At 44.2% G+C, this 26,660-nt stretch overlaps 1 protein-coding gene and 2 long non-coding RNA genes across 4 annotated transcripts in view; 1 reads left to right on the top strand and 2 right to left on the bottom strand.

The window, feature by feature from the left end:
- HTR4 (5-hydroxytryptamine receptor 4) overlaps nucleotides 1-26,660 on the top strand; it is an 85,778-nt gene that overhangs the window by 26,407 nt on the left and 32,711 nt on the right. For both annotated transcript variants that reach the window (XM_015876096.2, XM_015876097.2), the window contains exons 3-6: nucleotides 12,884-13,009; nucleotides 13,816-14,016; nucleotides 24,294-24,447; nucleotides 24,574-25,139. In XM_015876096.2, coding sequence (XP_015731582.1) covers nucleotides 12,884-13,009; nucleotides 13,816-14,016; nucleotides 24,294-24,447; nucleotides 24,574-25,139 — 1,047 coding nt within the window. The remainder of the gene's footprint in view (nucleotides 1-12,883; nucleotides 13,010-13,815; nucleotides 14,017-24,293; nucleotides 24,448-24,573; nucleotides 25,140-26,660) is intronic.
- LOC107320356 lies at nucleotides 8,403-13,012 on the bottom strand. Its single transcript, XR_001558230.2, has 3 exons — nucleotides 12,929-13,012; nucleotides 12,206-12,431; nucleotides 8,403-9,049 (listed from the first exon to the last, which is right to left on the bottom strand). It is a non-coding gene; the product is annotated as an uncharacterized LOC107320356 (long non-coding RNA).
- On the bottom strand, nucleotides 13,927-14,528 carry LOC116654063. The gene is made up of 3 exons (XR_004308933.1): nucleotides 14,500-14,528; nucleotides 14,079-14,177; nucleotides 13,927-14,008 (listed from the first exon to the last, which is right to left on the bottom strand). It is a non-coding gene; the product is annotated as an uncharacterized LOC116654063 (long non-coding RNA).

Genomic DNA, 26,660 nt, shown 5'->3' with positions numbered 1-26,660 from the left:
CCACAGTGGCAAAATCCTCTTCTGCCATCTGAAAGCTGTGACGGATCCCTTCTCCTTAGCACTATGACTTTCCAGTTCCCTAACTGGGAGAGTAGAAGCAGAGGATGGGATCTTCTCACACTCATGGGCAAGGATGGGGAAGTCTCTGGTGTTTGAATGGATGTTTGTGAGAATGGTCAGAGCTGGTCTATGTTGCTCATGCTGTATGGAAGAGTTTTTACTTCCTCAAGTGCCAGGCAAAGGCTGATATGCTCCTGAGAAATAAGTTTTTTGGACTAACATTACTAGAAAGTTCAGTGCAAGCAAATAGCTTTTATATAATCCTTTTTATTGTTGCTGTTGGTGAAGGCAGACTCCTTTTGCTAGATTAACTTTGGAGAAACAATATATTACTTGAGTTTGTCACAACAGTAATTGCTTTTTATTTTTAAACTGAGCCCCCAAAACAGCTGAATTTTAGATTGATGTTAATTGCTTCTGAACTTGGCTTTTTCAGCTTTAGTTCTCTGCTTGCTGAAGGTATTTTTGTGGATATTTTTGTGGCTTGAAGTATCCTGAAGAAGGCAGAGCCCTCCAGCAGAACTGTGGGGTTCATTAATCTTGTCTTGACTTTGAGAAATGAGAAGCAAGGTGAGGGAAGAAGGAATCAAATTGGTTGAATCAGTTGTGTTTGGAAGCAAAGAAAATACTCCATTATTTAACCCAGCTGCTGTTCCCAAAGCCCTCATCCAGAGGGACAGTGAGCACCAGGTATTTCTGAAGACAGCTGGCCTTGATGATCCACATTTTTGATTTCAAGAGTGATCCTTTCCAACTTGGGATATTCAATGATTCTGTTCTGATTCTCCATTCTGGAGCTTTCTCTGCTGACCCAGCAGGCTCCTTCCTTTCCTGGCTATGGGAGCAGGGCTGCTGGTGACCAGCTGTGATGTGGATTCGTTGCCTAAAGCTGGTACTCTGGGGGTTCTCTGTAGAAAGGGGCAGAGGAAACTGGGGCTGCAAGCAGAGGTGGATGTCTTTCTGAGCCAAGAGGATGGGACAAAAAGAGCATTTCATTTAGTGATTCTAGAGAGCAGAAAGCTTTGAGAGCCTGTGTGCTGACCGAGTGCCCTGACAATGGGGATTCGTAGAAAGAAAGAAGCTTAGGATGCCTCAAGTAGACTGCTTGTGTTTATTCTCATATATACGCAAGCTCTTTTCAAAACCTTTCCAGCTTCTACGCTTTGAGCCATTAAATCAGTGTTTATTTCAAGGCCTTTGATCATATTTCAGTTTAGGTGAGAAACACCAGGCTAAACTGTCACTTAATAGGCCAGAATTAACTTCAAGCACTCTTCTATTCCTAGTTGCCTCTCTAGGGGAAGACCAGCTTTCATCCCTGTAATACGCACTGCATGTGTCTGTGCTGTTCCAGGGAGACAGACTTAGGGACTTAATGCAGAGAGCCCCTTTCCCTGTTTGCATCCCCCAAAGGGGTCTGGTGATCAGCAGAGCACCAGAAATGCTCAGTAGCCAAAGAAGCCCTGAGCAAGTCCTCTGTCCTGACCCCCCTGCACAGCCCAGGCACTGCTCAGCAGAAGCAATAGCTGTTACCAGCCTGGGTGCTTTCCTTATTGTTAAACTTCTTTCCTCAGTTTCTAGGGAAACACTTTATAGCACTGTATTTATCAGAATGTCTTTCCAAACACCTCCGCCAACACTTAATTAATGGAAGTTTTAAACCCAGCTCTAGCTTCTGCAAATCAATAGCGTGCTCCTGTACAGCAGCTGTGGAGCAAGGAGATGGATCTGCTCCATGCTGCTTGTCAGAGGGTGCAGAGGGGCTGTGTACGCTGAGCCCCTCACAGGGTAAGGATGTAATGCATAGCTGGGATGTTCCTCTGTGTGAGGCTGGCAAAACTCCATCTGTCTGCAGCTTTGGGACTTCTGGAACCAGCTGTACTCAAGATCACATTCCTAAGGAACCTGGGGCAAGGCTCTTGAGGCAGGGCTGCTGCCAAACTTGAGCTGTATGAGAGGCCCTTTGCCAGCACTGGTGAGCCACAGTGTGTTGTATTGATGGGACTTTATGTCACTGCCACAGACACAGAGCTGTGCTCCAAATGAGAGGGGTGCTGGCATAGCTATAGGCTGAAATCTAATGGCTTTTGCTCTTTACTTAGTTAAAATTCCACGAGTGACATCAGGAAAGTGGCAGAACAGTCCCCAGGTCTTGGGCAGATCTCTCTGCCACCTTGGGGATCAGGCTGTGGTGCTGTGAGCTGCACTGAGCTGTTACTTCAGATCCCTGCTGCAGAAGGAGCCAGTCATGTCTTTGGAAAGGACATTTATAGTGTCTCAGATAGGAAAGATATACCAAATCAAAACATATTTAGTGCTTTGTTCCTGGCCAAGAAATAGGGCACGCTATGGGGTGGTATCAGAGACTGTTGATAGACTATCACCTTGGAGCAGAGTGCATCTCCTGTACAGATAAGACCAATACTCCAGTTCTTACTAAGGGCACTCTTTACACTGTTTATTTTGTTCTTACTGTTCTGTGGCGATGAATCACCAGTTCTGTGCCTGGCAAACTGTCACGGGTCTGAACCTCCATCACTGTCTTGCCCCATCTGTTAACCAAGGACTTGCCATCACATCTCCTCTGTCTTCCCAGTGTCAGATCCTGATTAAATGAGACCGCTGTCTCAACACAAGCTTTGGCACCCGATGGACAGGACTCTACTTAGCTGAAGCTTTCAGAGAGTATTGGACTGCGTGAGTGCAAACCAAATACCTGAAGGCCAAGCTGCTGCACTTGTGAGCACAGCAATGGGAGGTGCTTGGTCTGCCTGTTGCAGATGACTGCAGTTGATCCCAGTTTTGCTCCTTTCTCAGCGACTTAAAGCTTAGCATGGCCTATGAAAGTCAAGACCTTCCTGGGATGTGGTGCTTGGACAACAGGAAGAATTTGATCTTGTCTGTCAGATGCTTCTCTAATTCTCACATCTCAGGAATGGTAAATCTTGAAATTTAAAAATAAACAAGATTCCTTTGCAGAAAAGCCCTTAAGAATGTGATCTCAGCACTCTCCAGTCATGCTGGGGACACGACCAGCTCCATGTCTGAATACCAATGGTAAATAAACCAGCAGCTGATCTTTTAACTGCACTTTGGCATAGTTGTAACCTCAGAGAGGAGAAAGGGAGAAAGAACTCTGGTTGCTGCTGGTGAGGGATGGGGAGGGCAGGGTGCTTTGAAATAGCTAGATGTCCGTCTGTTCATGGATCACAGTGCAGGAATGGGGCTGAACCAAGCTGGGCCTTTCTCTTCCCTGGGCACATGAGCTTGTGCCAATATGAGAACACTGAAAGCAAGTCTTAGCTGATTTTCAGTCCTATCCACTCTTCTGTCACCTCTCACTTAGCAGTGCATTACAGCTCATCCCTGTCTGTGCAGATACAGACACCTTCCTTGCTTTTCCATTGCCCCAAAGTGTTAATACATCAGGTATCTGTTTGTTGGCTGTATGAGTTTCACAGCCCACCTTCCCCACTGGAATATTGGGTCTCTGCCCTAGAATGGCACTGGATGGATGTAAAAGCACTGTTTAGTATGTCCTCGTAAGTCTGAGCTCTTTTAAAATCCAGTTCCAGAAGTCCAATGGGTGTAAACACATTACTCACCACATCCCCAGTTCCTTAGCATGATCTCCCAGTTGGTTTTTAGAGCTCAGCTGATGTTTTTTCTATCTCCTTATCTTCAGATTTATATCTATTGACATTTAGTTTCTCTTCAAATTTGTTTTAAAGGCCAGGACCTGAGAACACAAAGGCTACTTATTTCCAAAGCTGTATTTCCACAGTGAGACCATGGGGCCGTGGTGATGGGCCAGCTCATCACTCACTGTCAGTAGATTAGCCTGGAGACCTGTCAAGGGCTAACTCTTCTCATGAACTTTAAGGACTTATCTGGAAACAGGCTCTCTTTCTGCTCAGTAGGGAGTCTAATAGGACGATAAATAAATGCAAGGAGAAAATAGGCAGGAATTACATAGTTCATGTTGACTTGGTCAAGAAGTCTTTAGTACTGATGATAGCTCTGAGCGGTGGGAAAACTGACCATGAGCTGTCTGATAGTATCTGCATAGCCTCATACAGAGTCTTGGGGTATTTGGAGGACTTACGCAAGCAGAGGATGTCACAGGAGTGCAGACAAGTTTTGAGTTTCCCTGTGAAAAGGAAATGGTGTGAGGGATGCAAGGGCTATTTCTTTTCCAGTCTGCACCACAGAAGCTTCTTTGGGGCTCGTGCATCAGGATATGCCCATCCTCTTTGCTGGTAGAGATCCTTGGAAAATAAACTGATTGCCTTGCTTCCTTGGGGATGAAACTGCTTTTGAGGTATTCTGTGTCTTGCTAGAGTGGAGGAACACACTATTTTCTCCATTCACAAACAGCTGGGATAGATTTGGTCCCATTACTGCCATTATTTGCAATTTCCATTTTTATGGCCCATAATGGGGATGTGATTCTCAGGAAGGGCTGGCAGCTACAATGAAACATGATTTTTTCCTGTTCTTGCAGTTCAACTACTGTTCAGTATGCTTTCCTAAGCCCAGCACAGTGGCTCTAGTCCAGTACAGTGTTTGTGTATTGTTTGTACTTCTCCCTGTAAACCATGCATGCTCAGAGCCCTCGTTGCTGCCATCATCTCCTTGCAGCAGTGTGAGGATCTGTTTAGAACAGACATGCTGTGAAACACAAGTTTCCACTGGAGCTAAGAGCTGTAAACTGATGTGGCTATTAGTGTCGCTCAGCTACTGAAATGAGTAAGAAAGTTCACAGGACCAAAAAACTAATTCCAAAACATAACATAACCTTCTGTACTCACCCTCAGTGAAAGTGCTTTCCAGAAACATCGCTATATTAAGAGTTTCATGAGTATTAAGTTGCCAACCACATTGCAGACCCCTAAGCAGAGAGTTTAAGAGATGAGAACATCTTCCCTAGCAACGCCTGGCAGAGCAGTTTGGCTGCTCAGTGCTGGTAGGGATCTGCAGACCCTGGGTTGGGATCCAGTTTCTCTGTTCTGACATGGCAAATTTACCTACAAAAACAAATGCTTGCTAGTTGCTTGTTACCTTTTTTGAGCTTTTTGTCTGGCTGGTCCATTGATACTTGAGAACTCTGTTGTGATATCATTATCTGGGTGTATCTAAGAAGCTGGGTACAGCCAACCTCTTTCTCCTCCATTTGCCTCAAAACTTTACATCTATGGTCATATACAGTACAGCCAACACACAGAGTCTTGCACTTCCACGGGACTTTAAACCCTTACATGATTCCTATGTTTCCACTCTATTTTATCAGTTTTCAGCCTTCCAGACCTTTGCTCATTGCTTACTTTGGCCTCTACAACATTCAGTTTTACAAGTTTTTACAAGTTTTACATGCAGTTTACATCTGCACCATGCTGGGCCGTCACAAAGCTCGATGGGACACTCTCCTGTGCTGTCCTCAAAGAAAAGTACTTCCTGCTATTGTCTTTCATTGAATGAGTGAACTGATTTCCACGTGCCTGAGAGCCTTGAGGGGTGTTAAGGACACTCTCAAATGAAATGTATTCCAGAAATCAATGTACGTATTAACTCGTCTGTGCCAAGTCTTCCATTAGCGGGGGTGACAGCAAGAAACTCTCTTGTTTCTCTAGACTCTTGAAACTGGGAAGCTGTCCAGGAAATATTAGAAGCTACACAGCCAATAGCTGGATATGACTTTTATTGTTCAAGGTGTAAACAAGCAGGGGGAAAAGTACACAGCCTGGATCTTTTCATGTACAGCCTGATTCCAGGACTCTCCCACTGGCCTTAAATGAATGCCTCTCATTGAACAGTATTTCCTTGAGTGCAGATATTGCTTACAAGAGCAGAGGGGGAATTTTCATGCTTTTTAATCTGGAAGTCTTGCAATTTACACACTCTGGGCAAACATGGGAGCAAAGGTTTTTCCTGGTCTGAAAATGCAAACTCGAAATGTTGATAAATACTAAGAACTGCTGTTATGGTGTTTTGAGAGTTATCTTTGGGAAACATGCGTGTGGATGGAGCAGGACTCACTTTTTCAATTTAACGGCAGAAGCAATAAAAAGCCGAGCAAACAAATGCTTTTAGCTCAGGAGCAGCAGCTCATCCTTGCAAGCTCTGCTCGCTCAGTCTCAGCACACTCTGCTATTGCAGCTGGTCACTGCAAGAAGCACAGATTTCTGTGAGCACATGGGACACTCAGTGTGGTGAATGTGAGCCTAAATTGGACTGCCCAACTCACTCCCATGCTAGAGGAGGTTTTTCATAGATCTGTATCAAATACATTCAATTCCTCCCAGCATCTAATCTGCTGAGACTAAAGATTGAGGTATGTATTTATCTAATAGAAATAATGTTGCTCATGTCTCTGTAAAGTAAAATTATTTGGCTTGATAGCTGAATGACAGACATTCTTGTTTGAAAGTACTGGGAAAAGAAGGTGCTTCACTTGATCAGGTCTCCTGAGCAAAGAGTCCTTTGAACACAGCCTGCTCTGTTTAAGACTGCTGTATGACACGGGGTAGGCAGGAGTCACTCATCTGGAAAAGAGAGGCTGACCGTATCATTAACACAGACCGTACAACAAAAGCAACGTTTGTTTTCGTGCTTCTTTCATCATCTTCAGTTCCCTACTAAGCCGACACACATCATTCAGTAGGTGTGGTGGTTTTACTTCTGTGGAACAATTCTAATTGCAAACTGATCAAAAAATTTCTGATTAAAGGTCTGTTTGATCTTTGGATTTATTCAGCATTTTCAAAGGAGAAATGATTGCTACAACATCTCTACTGCATTTCACAGTGTGCTTAAATTCCTGCTCGTGCCTAAACCAGATACTTGCTTTTCCCTAGTCGCAGAGCATTTGCTAACCTCATTATGATAAGCAGGTCCCACATATTCAAACAGCATTGTTATGTGTATGTAGAAATAAAAAGGGAATATTCAGTGTTTGGAGGGGACACTGGGAGCTAAATAGGAAAAGCTGGAACAGAATGTAAGTTAAAAAACACAGCGCTGTGTTCCAACTATTGCTCGTGTTTGTGCAGTTCTTTGCACAGGAGATGGCTTACAGTATTTGCTGGTAGATCACAAACAGAGCAATGGCAGCAGCTGTCCTTCCTCCATGCAAACAGCACAAGCTTAATCTAGTGCTAATTTCATAAGTTAATTTTAGCTTATATTTTAGGTGACAGCCTAATGGCTTTTAAGGATTGTACCTACATGCATCAGCCTCGTGGCAATATCCTCTCATATGTGGGCGTAAATTATGTAACGCTTGATCTGCTGATTGAGAAGGAGCCGAGCCAGGATTTTTGTCCTTTGTTTTACATGGAATAGCAGTGGCTGTGGCTGTGGCTGCAGATGGGCTGCCAGGGCTGAGGCCATCAAGGTGCAAGCAGCACCCCAGCAGTTGCTGTGCTGGGGTTTATTTCCTAGCTCAGCACGTGTTCACATACCACATTACAAGTTTCTCATGCTGCCGAGGTCTCAGACCTCCCTCTGTATGCAGATAATTATAAAGGATTGCATTGCTCAGTCTTCAGTCCGACATTGGTCATCCAGGCAAGGTACACTGAGGCAAACTGAGGGGATGATTGCATGGACTGTCAGGAAGCTCCTTCCCTTTGGGGCTGTTACTTGGGACCCTTGTGCATGCAATGTACAGGGCTGTCCTACAGCGCCCAGCAGCCCCAGTGCTCACCTGCTTCTGAGCGCAGCGCTGTTGGCATGCACCTGATTGACTGCACAGCCCACACGCAGCGGTGTTTGAAACATTGAAATCACCTGTCTTCCTCCCTTCATCTTGACAATTGATTTTGATCAGCATTATCAACTGCTTGAAGCACTGAATCCTCTGAAGTGCTCTTGCAGGAGATGATGTGTGGAGCGGGGGTGCGGTACCAGTGATGTGCACAGGAGCTTTGCCCAGGGGGAGGTGACCTGAAACCCTTGTTTTGCAACTCGTGGTCTTTCTTGGCCTGCTACTGTCTGCAATGGGGCAGAGCTTAATTCCCACACTGCAATGAAAGCAAGTTGGTTTGCACAACTTTTCCAAGGTTCAGCACTAAAGGAAGTCCTTATCCCTTCCTGCCCCCCCCAGCTCTGCAATGTCCTCAGTTAAAAGAGAGAAGTTATTTTGATACCTGGATTGCTGTATATTTGTGGCTTTTCACTCATTTAATTACTTTCAATCAGTTTCTAAAACAGAAGTGAAGTACATAATTGATTTTGCTAGGTGTGGTCTTGCCATATGCACAATCTGAAGTGAAGGCAGCGATTTGAATTGCTTCTGCATTAGCGCTGATTTCTGATTAATATTTTTAGGTGGCAGTAGAAAAGAATATGGTAACAGCTAGAAAGCCATAGATCAAATAATGTCTTCCCTATTGTCATGTTTCTGTGCTGAGATGCGCATTGTTAGGTTTACTCATATAATAACATATCTTGATTTTTAAGTGTTTAACAATCAGCCTCTGCTTTTATGCCTTGGAATAATTAGGGGAGTAGAGAGGAGAAGAGGCAAATAACAGCTTACTCGCAGTGAAAGGACTGCATGAAATCACGTGTCACCTGGAGTTACAGAGTGAGAAGCCATGGTTTGGCTGCAGTAAGCAGACGGGCTCTTCCAGCATTCCCCACTTCCCTTGAGGCCACTGCTAAATCAAGGAACAAGTCTAAGGGAACCTGGTAACACTCACAGCTCTGGGCTCTGAATCACTGACAATTACACAAGCACTTTGCTATGAGGTGCTCAGGAGGTGCCCAGCTGCCTCCAGGTGATGCTCCACGTCACCTCTGCGGGCAGAATCTTTCCCTTGTGGTCAGGAAATGGCTCTCTGGCCATCCAGCCCCCGTGCGTCATCTCCTCTCCATCTGCTCTGTTTTCTGTCTCCCTCATCACATCACATCTGCAGTGCTCAAGGTGCTCTGTGCTGTTCATTGGTCATTTTATCCCTCTGCAATTGTAGGGAAGTTGGGTTGTGACCTGTTCCAGAAACCAGAGGGGTAACGTAGGCAGCCATACCAACACAGCAGAAGCACTTGAGGTCAGTTAGGAAAGTAGAATTTGAGCTTAAAAAAAATTACACTATTTTAAATAATATTAACAACCACACGGAAGAAGTTTTTAAATATACCCACGTGGGTTTTAAGCATTCACTCCATGTTAGTATTTCTAAGCGGTTCTATATTCCTTTCTTAAGCGATTTCTATATTCCTACTAACCGACAATCATTTTGTCTGAATCTCATTTCCCTGTAATAGCAAACCCATCAATCTCTGCTTTATTAAACAGAACTGTGCTCGCGCTCAGGTTTGATCAAAGAAGTTAAGCAAACCATTGATTTTAATTTACAGCAATATCCACTTCTTCCATTATTAACAGATTCGAATTACGGAGAATGAATAATTAACAAATCTTCCTACTTGATGATAGATCAAAAAGCAGATGAGCAAAACCATATTCCAGAGGAACGCCCTTCCTTCACCCCAAGCGCTGTGTACACTATTTAACACTCCCCAGGGGAGCGCTATCATGGGCCATGGGAGAAATGCTTTTTGTGGAGATCTCACAAGCAGACTCTCCCATCTGTACACACTGCAGGGAGAGACAAGGTGCTCAAATAACACAGAGATGAGAGTTGCGTAGGAACAGCAGAAGGATGAGCAAAGCTAGATAAGACAGAATAGAAATCTAGCCCTCTGCCTGGCTCTGTATAAACATCGTCATTCTCTCTACTGCCATGCCAGCATATGTGCACTGCCACACTCAGGGAGAAGGAACATCTTTTGTGAGGAGCCATTCCATGCAGTGTGACATTTTATTTTACAGACGCAGCCGTGGAGTTTGCCTATTGTGAGGGCTCAATTTAGGCAGGCACAATTACAGCTCCTGGAGGTGCCTTTGATTCCAGCATCCCTATTGTTCCCGAGCTTTTCATCTGCCCCATACCCAGCTAGCTGGCCTGTGGCTGAGATCTGCCTTTGAAGCTGTCTTTTTCTTTTGCCTCTAATTTCTGTGATGTCTTCTCCTGCTGATGAACATATTAATGAAGTCTCTGGACATCAGCTTTGCTTGCTGTACTGATGCAGGCAAATGTCTGCCCTTCCCCAGCTGTACAACCTCTGTCTACACAATTAACATGTGCTCCAGCAAGGAATCACCTTGTGCATCCCAACAAGCACTATGCACATGAGCCGAGCACCAGATGCTCCAAGATGCTCGTTCTCCAAAGCACATCACTGCAATGTAGGTCTGACTGCCAGCAGCTCCTACCTTGCAGCCTTCCAAAATCTCCAACACTTGACTCCGCTTTGGAGGGAAAGGAAATAGATCAGATTGACATGGAGGGGAGTGGGAAAGTGGTACAGACGTCCTTCTGTAGAAGCTTCTGTAGAGAGACTTGGGATAAGGAATTGGATGCCTATTACCTTTATAATACCTTTATATACCTGTGTATAAAACTGGGGGCGATTGAAAAGCATGGAAACTGATTCCATGTTCCTGACTTTGCATTTAGCCACTACTGCTAGATAAAGGAAAGCTGTCCAGAGACTGTATCCCCCATATGCTGAGAATTCAACAGTCAGACCAGAGGAATTCACCAACAGTCATTTGACACAAAACCACTATGACACAGACATTTACAGCATGAGAGAGTGCTGCTATATGCATGTGGACATTTCATTTCCTACAGGCCGCTGTCAAGGACAGGATGATGGATGAGGCAGAGCCTTTGGGCAGATGGGTTTTTCTTCCATCAGATGGGAGGAGGTGTGACTAGATTAATGTAAGCAAATTGCAGGCAGCAATTACAAGAGCTGCAGCAACAAAACCCACTCATTTCAGGAGTTGTCCAAGAACTAATGACCCAGGGCAGCCGGAACACAACAAAAGCTGGGAAACCCACACTTAGTTCTGACAGAGCCTTGTCAACATTTCTGAGTGCAGCAGCATTTGCCCAGAGCTACCAACTGCTCAGAAAGCCTCTTAGAGCCTTAATTGCCCTCTTAGAAGTTGTGCTAAGTCCAGTAGACAACTCTTTCTAATTAAGAGCAAACTCTTTCAGATGCTGAATAAAACACACTCTTGATTTTTCCTTTCTCCTATCTTTGTATCTATAATTGGCTTGCACAAAAGTGCCTTACTGAATGTGAATCTATGACTACGCCTGCCTGTCAACATAACCCTGTGACCTTCCTCCATTAAGGAGGACTGGATTGTCTGACATTAGCTCTGAAAACCATTAGGGCAGAAGGTGCAGTTGTTGCCTTGGCTGCAACCATTCACCTAAGATAGGACAAATCCTTCTGCCTTACTGAGAATCCTCTGCATGAGAACCCACACCTCTCTATGTACCCACAGGTACCCCAAAAATCCATGTCCAAAGGCACATGGGGCTAGCAGTACTCAGGAATATTTTGGCCCCAAAACTCCACAAAGGGGTGGGAGACACCTGTCTACCAATGCAATGTGACATTTGTTAAACTCCTGATTTTAATTCATAAGACTGTTGCAAATTAAAAGCTGTGTGTGCTCTCATGGGTGAGAAAGCTTTGCTTGGCATAAGGACATACATTTACAAAGCTAAGGCATGCAACTGCCTTGGACCTCTGTCTTATTATAGCCAGATCACTGCAGCATGGATCAGCCCAATGCTGTATGCCTCCTTTCTTCTTCCTTATTTGCTCATGGACATCCTCACCCATCTGGATGGATCGACATGCAGTGACGTATTTCCTTGTAAAACTTGAAAACTCCAAGCATTCCTAGGACAGTGTTCATACAGACTGTGGGTCTGCAGCCTCAGCAGGCTGTGATCTGACCCAACAGCACAACCAACAGCGAGCAAGAGTCAGACTCAGAGTAGTGCTGGGGACAGAGGTTGTGATTAATGTGATGCTTCACAGTGCAGGCAGCCTGAAGTTGTCCATAAGAAGCCTATTAAGATGGTACAGGCACTGGAGATGAGACTGCAGCAGAGCTTCTAATCCTTTCTAGCTTTGCCCAAAATAAATAAATAAATAAATAAAGAGAACTCAGTGAGATGAAGTGTCAAAGTCTGGGCTGCATTTAGTAAATAAAACATGACCCCAGAGGAATTCAAATTGAAACAGAATAGCCGTTCAATTTTTCAATTACCTGAGCAATCTCACCACATTAATCCCAGTGCTGAGTGCCAGCTCCATACGCAGTGAAGAAATCTCCCTGCTGGATCAGTGTTGAGTTCTGCTTTTAATGCCAGCTTACTTCCAGCCCCACATGATGCTGTGAGCAGGCATCCTTTCTCACCACTGTGATGTACTGTGGAAATACATGAGTGTTGGGTTGAGGTGCCTTTGGTTCTGGATATGTCAGAAGAAATAGCCTAAAAGGAAAAAGGGGTAAGTGATTTTGTAATTATTGATGTTGTGAGGAACTGAACAACATTCATTGCACGCTGTTTGCTGCCCTCCTGTTTTGCAGGCTCCTAAACAGAGAAAAGAAGTAAAATGTTTAACGAGATAGTTGTAAGAATACAGACTTCAAATACTCCCAACATTATACTGGCACATTATTCTTTTCTTTCTTTCCACTAAAAGAAGGAAATTATTGTTTTCAGGGTAGAAAGACTGTGCACTTCCTTCTAACAAATGTGTTTTCTTTTACCTAATGCTGGAACAACTCCTAAGTGAAAAAACAACAAAAGATGCCAGGCTGCCCCTTGTTCTTTGGTTGCTGCTGTGATGCCAAACTGCAGGCAGACACCTGCAGCCCTCTGCTCTGTAGTGTCTGTGCTCTGATGTGTCTTTTCTTTCCTTGTTTCTGCTCCCACCCAAGTTCGAGTGAGGGCTTCAGTGTAGCAGAGAAGATCGTACTGCTCACCTTCATCTCTGCGGTTATCCTGATGGCCATCCTGGGGAACCTGTTGGTGATGGTGGCTGTGTGCCGGGACAGGCAGCTCAGGTGAGCCCACGCAGCACCTGGTGCTGACACATTTCAGGTGGGAGCCCCATGTATGCACCCCCGAGCTCAGATCTGCATTGTGACATTGGGCCACTGCAGTATCCATCCCCTACTTGTGTAGAGCTCAGTGTCAAAGCCAGATAGATCAATTACAGACAGAGCTGAACACAGTGCCTGATTCCATCTCCCATTTCTCTTCTAACAAACATCCCCTCCAAAAAATGAGCACCCCAAGCGCTGCTGCAGCCAGCAGATGTTCCCTGCAGCTCACCTGCAAAACTCCTGTCCCCAGGCTGGCTCCTGCCCCTGAGCTTTGTCATAGCAGCCCAAGGACTGCAGTGAGATATTCAGCAGCCTCTATTCACATTCTGTGTGGGATTCTTAATGGATTTAATTCTATTTTATTGTTATGATTCTAAAAGTACTCTTCGAGTTAAAATGATAGCTTCTAGGTTCTGCTGAGTGCTTTGTGGAAGGATTCACTCAATATACAAGTTAAAATAAAATCTCACTCCTCATCCCCAGACTCTTCATTGCAGCCCACAAAACTGAGCCAGATACAGAGGCCTGTGGGCATCTATTTACCTCCTATATGTGAGCAGGAAGATGTGCTCATGCAGCAGAAACAGGGGTTGTTTAGCTGTAAAAACCAGGAACAAGCTGGGGGAGACAATATGAAGTGGGACATTCATTGAAGAGGAGCTATCTGTATGATGAAGCAAATCAGACCCAATCACAAGCCAAGATCTCCATTCACATTGAAAGATGTTGTGTTGAAACTATTCATTTTGTTACCTGTCTTGCAGGAAAATCAAGACCAATTATTTCATTGTTTCTCTTGCCTTTGCGGACCTGCTGGTGTCAGTACTGGTGATGCCATTTGGAGCCATTGAGTTGGTCCAGGACAACTGGATCTATGGGGAGATGTTCTGCCTTGTCCGAACATCCCTTGACGTCTTGCTCACCACAGCATCGATCCTGCACCTGTGCTGCATATCACTGGACAGGTATGAGCAGAGCAGCAGAGCAAATCACTTCTGCTTTGGCTTTCTTCATTGTTGTTGCTTACCCACAACAGCCTGAACCTGCTGGGTGCCAGGCAGCAATGAGTTTCTCTTGGTAGCTCTGTTTGGAAAGAGTTGTCTGAATCCTTATCAGCATAGGGAGCCTTTGAAGAGAATGAGATTTATATTGGTAGAGCAATTCAAGTATCACAGTTAGTAAAATAAGTTTTCCTTCTTAGATCATTGCTGTTGCTCTGTTTGTTTTCATTAAGTCCAGCTCCCACCTCCTTACCACTTTCCCTTCCCATTCTTCTTTGGGGCCGGGGGGCCTACAGGCCTACTGCTCCTATCACAGACATAGACTGATCTAGATAATTCCATGACACTGTTTTAGCAGGGAAATTGTTGTGTGTAGCTCCGTAATGCAATGGGAAACACAGCACTGACAGTGGGATAGCAGGCTGCAACAAGTAAGGATAAACTCACCTTGGGAAAGCTTCACGTAGGCAGGAATCCCCAGCAAGATACCCTCACCTCTACTGCCAGCCCTTAAATGAGATCTGGGAAGGGGTGGATCATGGCTCCACCTCTTCTGGTTATCTGGCTGTAATGCATGCACCTGAGCTCCCCTGGGTTGGCCCTACCATCCTACCAGGTGCTCCATCATTGCTTCAGGCTGTGGCAGCATTTCTGCAACAGCGGCAGTGCTGGGTGCTGCTTATTGCTAGGGCTGCAGGAGGGCAGGCTGGGGGTCACACTGAGCTTCCCGAGCCCCGGGACTGAGGCACTCAGCAGCCTGCCTTTCCCTCCCTTGTCAAAGCAGACCTGACATGTCTCTGAAGTGCTATCAGAGCTGCTCTTCCTGCTGTTAGCCAGATGAACACCCGTATTACTGAATGACATGTTGTGACATATATTACTAGTTTATATGGAGAAAGACTTAAAAAGCAACCTCCCTCCTGCCTTCAGATTTCATAGGTTTTTTGCTGAGGCATCCATCTGCAGGTCCCCACTAGGGATGACTAACAAGGAGGTAAGCAGAGCTCATGAGAAAGGTGTATAAGCTTTGTAGGAGATTCAAAAAGCTTTATTTTTATTTAAACTTTCCTTGCCAAATTAAAGTGACACTGAAATCCTGAAGAAATGATATGAAACAACTTTGCTGCAGTTTTTCAAAGAGGAATAGTGGACCTTTTCAACTTGGAAAAAAACCATCCAGACTTACAAGCATATTTCACAGGATGAATACTTGGAATGAAACATCTTGTCCAGCTATTCTAACAAGCAGTATTTAGAGCCTTCAGTTGCTTTCTGTGCAGAGATTTCAACACATTTAAAAATACTGTTACTTAGTATTGCTAATAGGAATAAAATACCCATAATCATTCCCATCATTGTGATAACTGATATTTAAATACCATCTTTCATCCAAAGGATCTGTAACCAGCCACGCTCCAAAAGGCACTTGATTAACTTCTGCACTGATTGGTGTGGATGCAGGGGGAAAACCACCCCATAGTGCATCCTGATAGCAGCGGATGTGCAGCAGCCATGGCATGTTTCCTTGTCTGGGATCATAGATGGCTGGAGAGCAAATGAGAAGCTCATTATCTTAAAAACGTTGACAAATTGCTGCTCTGAGCCAATTAGTGGTGAAGCAGCTGTTAGGCGCTGCGCTCTGAATGTGGACTTGTAATGTAAATGTTGGGGTTTGATTCCCCAGGCTCTTAAGAGATGGCAGGAGGTTGTGGAGGGAAAATATTGCTGCCAAAATATTGCAATATCCCCTCCCACCCATATTCCCCTTTTGTAGCTCCTGACGACACACTGTGAGCTCCTGCTGTCGCCTGTACTCCATGCTGCTGGGACAGCCACGCTGGGTGCTGCCCGGATTTACTGCTGCTGCAGTGTGTTAACCTTGTGTTCACCACCACTCCTGGCAGCTGCCTTTGGAGCAGGGCTTCTTCTGCAGGGTTTTACTTCACATGTGCTCACTGTTGCCCCTCAGTTCACTCAGACTTCGGCAGAAATCTGGAAAAACCACTGCATGAACAGGAGGATCCACTGTTAACACAGAGAGACAGGGAGCAAAGCACTGCAGAGATTTACTTAGGGACACTCAGGCTCACCTGAAAACGTGATTCTCCAGGGTATCAGAGGTACCTCAGGGCTCACTGAATCCAAATTCTGCTGTCACTGGGTTATACTTCTTTATTATTTTTTCTGAATTCTAATATAAATGATAGAACTACCCCCAAATTCTTTATCTATTGCATGTTTTATGCATACCTGTCCATTCTTTGTGTCTCTGCGATTAAAAGAGAAAAAAAAATGGCACTGCATATGTATAGACAAAGAAGCTATGATATAATCTCTCCAAATAGAGTTCACCTGCAATTTTCTTCTCCAGAATTTGTAATACAGTTTACAGTGTAATTACTTCTCAAAGCCTCATGGAAAAACAGCAACAGCAACAAAAACCACTCACCAAAACGACAGAGAAAAACAGTCTTAAGTTTCTGTATTCTTGGCCTTACATGCACACATGGCACATCTGCTTAACTACACACCCAAAGCATCCTGCAGGCTCTTGCTGCTTGCTCCAGATCTTCTGGTGTGTCCCAGCCATGGAAGCTTTCCTCCAGGGCTGTGTCTCTGCTGGCTGCTGCTCGCCTGGTGCATTAGAAACACTGGTAGATTTGCTGTGTACAGAACAGAACAGACCTAGCTGTGTGTTTGTGTACATGGGGCTAATCTTACTGAATCCAAACATACCACATAATCACTGCTAAATAAAGGCTAAAGCAAAGCAGATATATCCAAAGAGTGTTGGAGCACCAGAGTGACAGATGCTTGTTGCACCGTTTACAAACATTAATTAACATTAATGTACTGTTCAGACATCAAATTAGTACAATCCCTTGAGGGAAGTGATGTTTTAGAGCCTTAGACTTCCCTAGAACAGGGACAGGACCAGGCTCTGAAGGACAGGGAGGGGGCATCTGCAGCCTCCCAGGTGCAGGGGCATGGTGTCAGTGGGCAGCTTCACTGCATTCTGAATAGCCATCAGTAAATAATTATCTAGCATTCAATGGGCTGGCTGTGTGACACAATGCCAGCAGCAGTGTTGAACCAGGCCATGAGTTTCACCCTGCCCTTCTCAGACAGAAAAGGGCTTGGTCCCCTGCAGTTGCTTGTGTGGATCAGGACCCAGCCACATAGGTAGGGGATGAGCAGTGACTGTGCAGGAGGGCTGGGATATGGCACATGGCTGCAGGATGGACCCAAGAGAAAGGTAACACAGGTCTGCAGAATTCAGGTTGGAAAGCATTACAAAAAATCATGGGGCAGATGGTCACAGTCTGCAAGAAGCACTGTCCTTTATTAATCTCTATGAAGCTGCTAGAAATATGGACATTTATTTTGCCACCATTGCCTACAGTAGCCCTGCACACACACCAACCCATGCAGGGATTGTGGAGGAGCCTTCCGTCTCCATTTGGCAACATACATTTGTTTGTATTACTTGCTAAATTTATCCAATTCCAATTAACTGTTCTCTTTAGCAATTTTTTTTCCCTCGGTGTAATTATCTCAACACCAGCAGACCATTGTTTTTCTAATAAGAATTTAATTTTGTTAGATATAATCATTTTAGGACATTTTTCTCCTGGACCAGCAATGCATAACTTTGTTTATTTTGGCACTGTCAGAGATCATCGTTTATTTGCTCAGAGAGAAAAAGGAAAAAAGAGCCATTCTCTCCCAAAATAACATAGAAATCTGGTTATGTGGAGGCCTGAGTGTGGTTTCACAGAAATACTGGCAAAGCCAGTAGTGCTATTTTAATTGTACAAAGGGATGAACTTGACGCTCTCTCTCTCTGGACCTCCCGACTTTGCCAGAGTTCAGCTGAAGCCTGACCAAGTCTGGCTTGACTGCAGGAAAAGAAGAACATGCCATTCTGTGTCACACAAGTTTTCCCTCTGCTCCGTTCAGCACCTTCTGTATCTGAGCTGTGGCTGGGAGCAGCTCACCAGACAGTCCCTTTGCTGGGGTTCTTGGTTTTGCCACCCCCTGCTTTGTTTTTTGATGCTCCTTAAGAGCATTAAAGAATTACAGTATTCAGAAAGTTTTCCTCCTCTCATTTTGGCCCCAGTAATGATAAATCATATGGTATGCATATCATGTAATACATACGCGTGACACCAAATGGATTTCTATGTGGGTACCCATATGGCCCCGTCTGTTCTGTAAAGGTGGGTGTGTATTTGTCTGTCTGTGATGTTTAAGGAGCTCCTTTCAGGGAAGTGTCTGCACGCTCATAACTTAAATAAGATTGGATTGAAAACTGGGGAGATATTTCAGTTTTTTTTCCAAGGAAGGAATTATCTAATGCAGTAAAGTAATTAGGTTCTGTGGTGCTCAGAAGGCAGTAGAGTGGTTCAAAATTTGCTCATCTTGAGGCAGGAACTGAGGATGCCTGGCTACTCCCTGGAGATGTTCCAAGGGCAGCTCATATGCAGCCTCAGGCTTGAGGAGGATCTTGGGCATTCAGGCTGATGACTGGCCAGCATCACTGCTCACCTCTCTTAACCACAGAGAATGGTAACGCTGCTGGCCCAGCTGGTTACCTGGATTCTTGCACCTGTGGTTTTGGTCTTGATGGTGGATCTAATTACAACCAGAGTCTCACATTGTCAGTGTTTAGTGAGTACACAGATATCACTGCCATGGGCCACAGCTAAATTCTGCTGCTGTCTGGTGGAAGTCAGGAATGTAGTGAAATGCCATGCTGCTTCTCAGCCCTTTCACTTTCCTGTCTCCAAGAGCCTAGAATCTATAAACTTGTGATAACTACAGGCTTTATCACTTGGAAGTTGACATGATATTGAAGAACCTTTACTTTCCTCTTGTTTTTCCCATGGAGAGGACAGTCAGAGTGTGCATATGTTTGTGTGTATGTGTGAGATTTTTTGTACAGGCAAAGAGGCAACAACAAACATTCATGATTTACAACACTCACATTTCCACAAAAGCCTTGGACCTACACAGCACATTCAGTGCTCAGTCATATAAGGCAAGAATATAACTGTGTTTCATTTTCTGTCTATTTTCTCTTTGGATTCACAGCTTCCTTCTTACCCATCACATCCTGTCTTCACATATACACAAACTTAACATTAGACAAGCTGTCCACAATCCTGCTGCTGAGGAATGTGATATTGTGCCTGCTCTGCACAAAGTGTTGAAGGCAGTTAGGTACAAACATGTCACTGGTGTACTATGTGTTATGAATTTATATCTGATCTTTGGTTTTACGTGTAGCACCGACCATGAAGATGAACTTACCAGTAGGGAAAATGCAAGTTCTGCTGGGAAAGGTTAAAATATTCTGCTCTTAGAGCAGATGGGCACTGCATACATGTGGCTCCTCCATGGGGCACTGAATCTGGAGAGGCATTTATAGCTTTCATGAACATAACAGAGGTGTGCCTGTGTTGATAGAATCATAGAATGGCTTGGGTTAGAAGGGACCTCAGGGATCATCAGGTTCCAGCCCCTCATTCCCTTGGAGCTCGTGAGGCTGTTTATAGCAAATGAAGTTCACTCTGGCCATTAATCCATTTGGCACCAATGAATACCCTCAAAGTCCCTGTGATTGGAAGACAATGGACAACTGCATATATGTTTTTCAGAGCCACCAAGTGACTGGGCAGAGCACAAATCCTTGGTAGCCAAGCATATCCCTGATGGCCATAAAGGCCATAACTATGGCTACATGAGCTATGTTGTTCTGTTTGGGCCATCTGTAAAATGTTAGCTCTTGATTCATTCACATGTGGTGAATGTCTGATATGGGAAAGGAAATGCATTGTAATAACCTTTGCTTTATGGAACTGTTTGGAAGATCTGCAAGTCCAGGAAGGGATCCTTGCATTTCCCCTTCAGCTGAGAATGTCGTAATAGAGGAAGAGAGGATGTTCACATCATGTCTTTTACTGTAGGTAATGGGTACTTAACGTTTCCAGGGAACGTGGAAAAATGTGGATCTTGGTTGATAATACTAAGAATTAATATTTAACTAAACTTGGACATTGTATTAATCATGTGTATATATCGCATTTTATATTCATCCATCACACTGTCACAGCAGTACCTAATAGATATTCTTTATGACCACGGGAAAACAGCTACAGCAGAAGCAGAAATGTAGAATATGCCTTATTTCAAATTTTGACTAAAACTATTGATAATCTTGGAGATATAATTCCTTCTCTCTCAGTGAATAAATAGCTGCTTAAATACCTAAGTCACCGCCTGCATCAAATCATCAGCTAGTGCAAAAATTGGTGTGACTTCAGTGACTTTTGTTAACATACAGAGATTGCTGTTATCTGACTCTCTGGGCCATTGAATGGAGTCCTGCTGAGCAGTGGGCAGCCAGCTGTGTGCTTCTCTGCCTCACTTACCATCAGCAAAATTGTCACCCACGTTCTGATTGCGGGACCTTGCTGCTGTTGGCAGGGGAGGGGCAGGAAGAACCGGGCTCGACTCTGAATACAGCAGGAGTCACTGCAGCAGCACCTAGCAAGAAAATATATGTATAATCTTTTGACATATAAGTGGAGGAAAATTGCTGCTGAATCACTGGGAGGGAAGAAGTATGAGAGCTTAAGATGTCATTTTTACAGGCATAATTTTTACTCTAATGGCCTTTAATAGCAAGTACAAGTCAGTGTAACGCTGTCAGCTACAGAAGAGATAGGAGCACAGAAATGTAATGACTTGAGCTGCTTGGAAGAATTGTTTTCCTCCTGTAGTTAATTAGCAGTGTGTCATGGTTTTCTGTTTGCTGATTCAATGACTGGAATGGTAGCTGGTGTCCTGGCTGTTCTCTTCATTTATTTGTTGAATTTCTCCTTCTGCCCTTTCCACAAATAAATGCGGCCTCTTGGGACTTGCAGTGACTTGCTATCAGGAATGTGACAGGAATCCTTTAATGTCCAGCACTGGGTAGCACTTTGTAGGTGTCTCTGAGATAGTAAATAAACTGATATGCCAGGTAGATCTCCCTTGTGTCTAGAGCCAAGAGAAGCACCATCTGTCTGAATAAGCAATCAAATATATTACTGGAAATACCTGTTTGAATTCAAAGGTCAGTTTATTTCCTTGGGGAAGGAAACTGAAGAACACGGGGAAATCCAAACTCAATAATCTCTAGTAATAGAAGGCAAAGTTACAGAAGCAGAGTAAGGAGGGTAATTATCCCAAGGAGAAAGAGATGTTTATTATTCCCTTGGATACTTGGAAGAGAGTACAGTTTGACCATGATGACCCTTGTTGTCTGACAGACTTGGAAAAGTTTGGGCTGAAAGGAGCTGTGGAAATCTCTGATCCATCCTTCCTCTTCCAACTCAAATCTGTCTTCATTTCCATCATGTCCCCCAGGGCCCTCTCCAGTTGAGTCTGGCATGTCTTTGAGGCTGGGCAATCTCGCCTGTTCAAATCTGGACCCACTGAAGGCAAACTAATTAAATCCTATGACTGTAAATTATTTGGCATCTCTTTGTGCTTCCAGAGGGATGTTAAGGCCATGCCAGTGAACAGAGGAATTGGATCCACTGAATACTGTGGTTGTTTGCATTGCTCCACAAATGGAACATTTCAGACGATGCTCTAAGAGAACATTTACTGTCAAATACACCATTTCCTTGAAAGCAAAATTCTACAGAGAAACAGGCTGATTTTCATGCACACATGAAACCAGAAGACAATGTATAAATGATCAAATTGAAATAGTTGAGTGCTTGCTTCAACATTTTTCCCCCGTGACATTTTGAATCTCGCTTCAAATAGATGTTAAAAAATGTTTTCTTTTGACACTTTGATTTTATTTCAACCTTTTGTGTGGAATATATCTTCTAATTTTATCAAAATAAGGCAATTTAACTGACTCCACATGACTGGTTTTAATTTCTGAAAAAAATTTGGCAATTTTTAGATTTTTTTCTGCCTATTTAGTACAAACTTTTCAGTTCCCACACAAATTGTGCACCTCAAGGATGTCACTTTGATACATACACGTAAGATGTGCACGTGTGTGGTTTTGTCTGTCTCTTATTTTAATAGGCTGCTGGCACTTAGAATTTCTCAAAGGCTACTCTTCATGTTTGCGGTCCAGTTTTAGTGCATGTGTGCTAATTTAGTGTCTCTGTTTTATGATTCTACTGACCTCGTAAGGCAGACTTATATAGGCCACATACACATTATGTCTTGGTGTGAAGCCTGACTTTAAAAAAATCTCTTTGTCAGAGATCATTAATTCCTTTTATAAATAGTTGTTGAAATAATGGCCACTTCTCCAATGCAGTGCTCATATCCGCTGGGTACACAGATGGGCACCACATTGCAGAACGTCTGCGCCTCCCAAATCTGGAAGGTACATCTACCAGACAATAACTATTAATTCATCGGGAAAATATACCCATCAGGCACAGAACTGAATTATATATGGTGTTGTTTAGAAGAGCTGAGAATTCACGGTTGCTTGTGGTGTCTCTAATCTACCTGTTGTAGCAGGTGAAAATGCCAGGAGCTCAGCAAGAGGCATCTATAGGGGAAGCAGAGGGGCATTTCTGCTGGAACCCATGTTGGCAGTGGGGCTGGGCTGAGCTCTGCTCTCTTGCTTCACAGCAGTTTCTATTTTCTGCAGTAGAACAGCTGTGTTCTGGAGCCAAGCCAGTAGTTTCCAACCAGCTGTAGAAGCATCTTCTCAGATCTGAACTGCAGGATCCCTGGAGACTTTTAAAAGGAAGCTGAGAATGTTCTCAGTTACACATTTAAAGTGAGACTCGTGTTGGTTGTAAAGAGATTTTAATGCTGCTTTATGAGCTGAATTATAAAACATTTTGCAAAAGATTTTCTTTTATAAATATCCTCATTATGTCTGTATGGTCAAGAAGAAAATGTCTGGTGTTCTGTAGCTGCGTGTTTACTTCCTACCAATTATCTGAAGCAAGAGATAGTTTAGGGACGTATCTAAACTTGGTTTTTGGGTATAGTGCCTTTGCAGACTGACTGTTTTCACAGTCTACCCTGTGAGATTTCTGTTGCGATCTTCCTCACTCTGTCATGTTCAAATCAAAGAAACCACAAGACTGCTAGGAGCAAGGGGCAGGGGATTGAAAGTCAAGGCTATTTCTTGGCTCTGCTCTGGTCTCCAGTGTGAACATGGGTAAGCCTCTGGCCTCCAGCTCCCTATCTCAGCAGTGGGAATATCAGTGCTGGCCTGCAATGTCTGCTGAAATCCAAAACTATATAGAGTTTGAAAATATTTCATTGGGAGTCTAAGACAGGCTGTCAGGTCAGGACCTCCAGAAATCTGCAATAGGATGATATTGTTGCTGATCTGCTGTGCTTCTGGGCATATTTAACCTTGGAGATGGATTTCTATTTTTAGGCTTGATACACCTTCTTGATGTAGGAATCTGATAACAGGTGGGAAGCACAGGAAACAAACAGATAAGTTGATTTTTTTTTTTTTAATCTCAGAAGATATTTTCTGTTCAAAGCTGGTTGTTATTTTAAGAACATGAGTCTATTGCACTGTGAATGTGTTGGAAGGACAGGGAGAAGAAAGGCGAGCATGGGGCACCTCTCCTTGATGGGGCAAAGCCTGGAAGCCCTGGGCAGAGCTGTGCTGTGGCTCAAGGTTAAGGCCAGGGAATAGGGAGGAAGAAAAGGAGCTCAGTTAGGAAAAAGCACACTTAATTTTACTGACATTTTCACAACTATGAAACACTTTGTTCATTTGCAGTAATAACCTCTGCAGCTTTGTCAAAATACGTCTGTTGCCATTAGAAAAAAACCAGCATTTACTCACTTATGGCCAAATAGAAGGAAGGTGAATTCATCCATTGTGGTAAGGAGGTTGCAGACAGCTTTGTGACTAAGGGCAACATGGGAGGTCACTCCCTTGCTCCATGACTTCAGACAAACCACAGCATTAATCTGTGCCTCATTTTCCCTAGCTGGAAAATAGAAAATATTGGCTTTTCCCTGCAAGGGACTATGAAACCTTATTTACTCATGTTGTGAAAATACTCTGGGCTCCTTGTCTGAGAGGAAGTCAATAGAAATAGGCTATAGAATCATTTTTTTTACCGCTGTTTTGAAAGGCAGAAGAAACAAGCTGGGGAAAAGGCTTTACAGTTTTATTTTTAGAAAACCTGAAGGTCTCCTTCAGTGATGGTTGTTCTCTTGCTTTCTCCTTGCAGGTACTATGCTATTTGTTGCCAGCCACTGGTGTACAGGAACAAGATGACTCCACTGCGTATTGCTGTAATGCTTGGAGGCTGCTGGGTAATCCCGACATTTATTTCTTTCCTCCCTATCATGCAAGGCTGGAATAGCATTGGCATCATTGATTTGGTGAGTAGCTTAGGAGACATACCAAATAGCAAAGTGGTGGTGGAGCTTCCTGGCAAACAGACTGCTGGTATCAAAGGAGCAGCACTGAATTTCTTCCCTTCTTTGTCCTTTCTCCCCCGGCCCCAGATTCAACAAAGGCAGTTCAACAAGGCTTCCAACTCCACATACTGCATATTCATGGTCAACAAGCCATATGCCATTACCTGCTCTGTGGTGGCCTTCTACTTTCCTTTCCTGCTGATGGTGCTGGCCTACTATCGCATCTATGTCACCGCCCGGGAGCACGCCCGGCAGATCCGGGTGCTGCAGCGTGCAGGGACCCCTGCTGACAGCCGGCACCAGCCTGACCAGCACAGCACGCATCGCATGAAGACCGAGACCAAAGCTGCCAAGACCCTGTGCATCATCATGGGTTGCTTCTGCCTGTGCTGGGCCCCCTTCTTTGTCACAAACATTGTGGACCCTTTCATAAACTATACGGTGCCTGGGAAGTTGTGGACAGCTTTCCTGTGGCTGGGCTACATCAATTCAGGGTTGAACCCCTTCCTCTATGCCTTCCTGAACAAGCCTTTCAGACGTGCCTTCCTCATCATCCTGTGCTGTGGTGATGAGCGATACCGAAGGCCTTCCATCCTGGGGCAGACAGTCCCCTGTTCCACCACCACAATAAATGGATCAACTCATGTGCTAAGGTGAGTGTTTGTTCCTCAGATGCTGCAAAATACCTTGAGCTGGAAAGAGAACTTCTCGTGAGTTTCTTAAAGGGTTATTTTCACATTGCATTTGAAATAGCTGATGGGTTAACTGTTCAAAAAGGAGGGAGCAGGAGAAGTGCACAGAAGTCCTTAGGGTGCTCCAATGACCAGTGTTTGTATGTACCCAGATGCATATTGGTGCGCACATTTAGGTGATCCTATGTGCAGCCAGGAGTTGGATTTGATGATTCTTGTGGGTTTTTCCAAGTCAGAAAATTCTGAAGTTCTATGATTCTATTGCTTATCTGGCCAGTTCATTGGCCTAAGCACAGAGAAAGAGTGAGTGGTGTATGTTTGGGGAAGAAAAACCTAATTGCAATCTCTGGACTTAATCTCACTTTCAGAATTTTGAATTCTTTGGTGTTTCTCTATTAAACATGGAACAGTTTGGACTCAGCTCAGGTGGAAGAGATTCAGCGAGGCAGGTTCTCTCAGGATGTAATGAACGTTTGCTTTATAACTTGGAAATACTGTGCCCAGCAGCTGAAATACTGAAACCTCCCTAAAAGCTACAGGCTGGCCTCATACCAACCCAGCTGCAAAGTTGCTTGGGGGCTCAGAGTTGTTTCCACCTGACTAAGAGCCTCTGCGAATGGGGGGAAGTTGTGCAAGAGGGATGCTGCAGCTGTGTCTTGTACCCCAGCAGGAAGAGCACAGAGAGTCCTTGTGCTGAATGCAGGGCAGGCTTCCACCCCCAAAGGTCTGCAGTTCTGTATTAAGCTGACTGAATCTCTCAGCCTCAAGGGGATTCAGGAGTGGTGGAACAGGACTTGGTCTTCTAACCCTTCCCCACATCCAATCTTGATAATATCTGGTCTGTTCTTCCTTTGCCTACAACCAACTCACTTGTGCTTCTCCAAGTGCCAACAATGCACTCATCCTCGTTAAAGGTGAAATTCAGGCTCCTGCTCTCAGATGTGTCTGACCTGTGAGCACCTTCCAAAGAAGAAGCCATTTCTTCACTTTTTCTTCTGATAACTTTAGAGCCAAAAATGTTCCAGTGTTTCTATTTGGAGATTTTTCATGTTTGTTTTAAGAATGAGGGGGGGGAAGAAAAAAAGAAGTAGCAGAGTGCAATAAACAGCAGTGTGAGAAGAGACAGACCCCATCAACACAGACTGACAGGCTGGTTAGGAAGCAGTCCTCATCCTTTCTTTAATTTATTTTCAATTGATCTGTGGAGGCTGTGATGCTCTGGATGAGCTGGTAGGGAGAGGCTTTGCACAGCACACCTGGGGCTGGTTGTATTTTTGGGCCTTTGTATTCACCTATTTCACTTCTGATGTGTACTATCAATTGCAATTTAGGCAGGACACATGCAAATAGTAAATTGAAATCTGCAGGTGCGGATGCTATCTGAAATTCATACACTATTCAATTTTCCAAGGCTGAGATTGCAACTCGCATGTTATATACAGAGGTTTGTTTCTTTGGTTGCAGCACGATTGTGTAATATAT

The sequence above is a fragment of the Coturnix japonica genome, chromosome 13 (assembly GCF_001577835.2).
Source record: "Coturnix japonica isolate 7356 chromosome 13, Coturnix japonica 2.1, whole genome shotgun sequence".
Classification (NCBI taxonomy): domain Eukaryota; kingdom Metazoa; phylum Chordata; class Aves; order Galliformes; family Phasianidae; genus Coturnix; species Coturnix japonica.
This window is presented reverse-complemented; position numbering and strand designations above follow the sequence as displayed.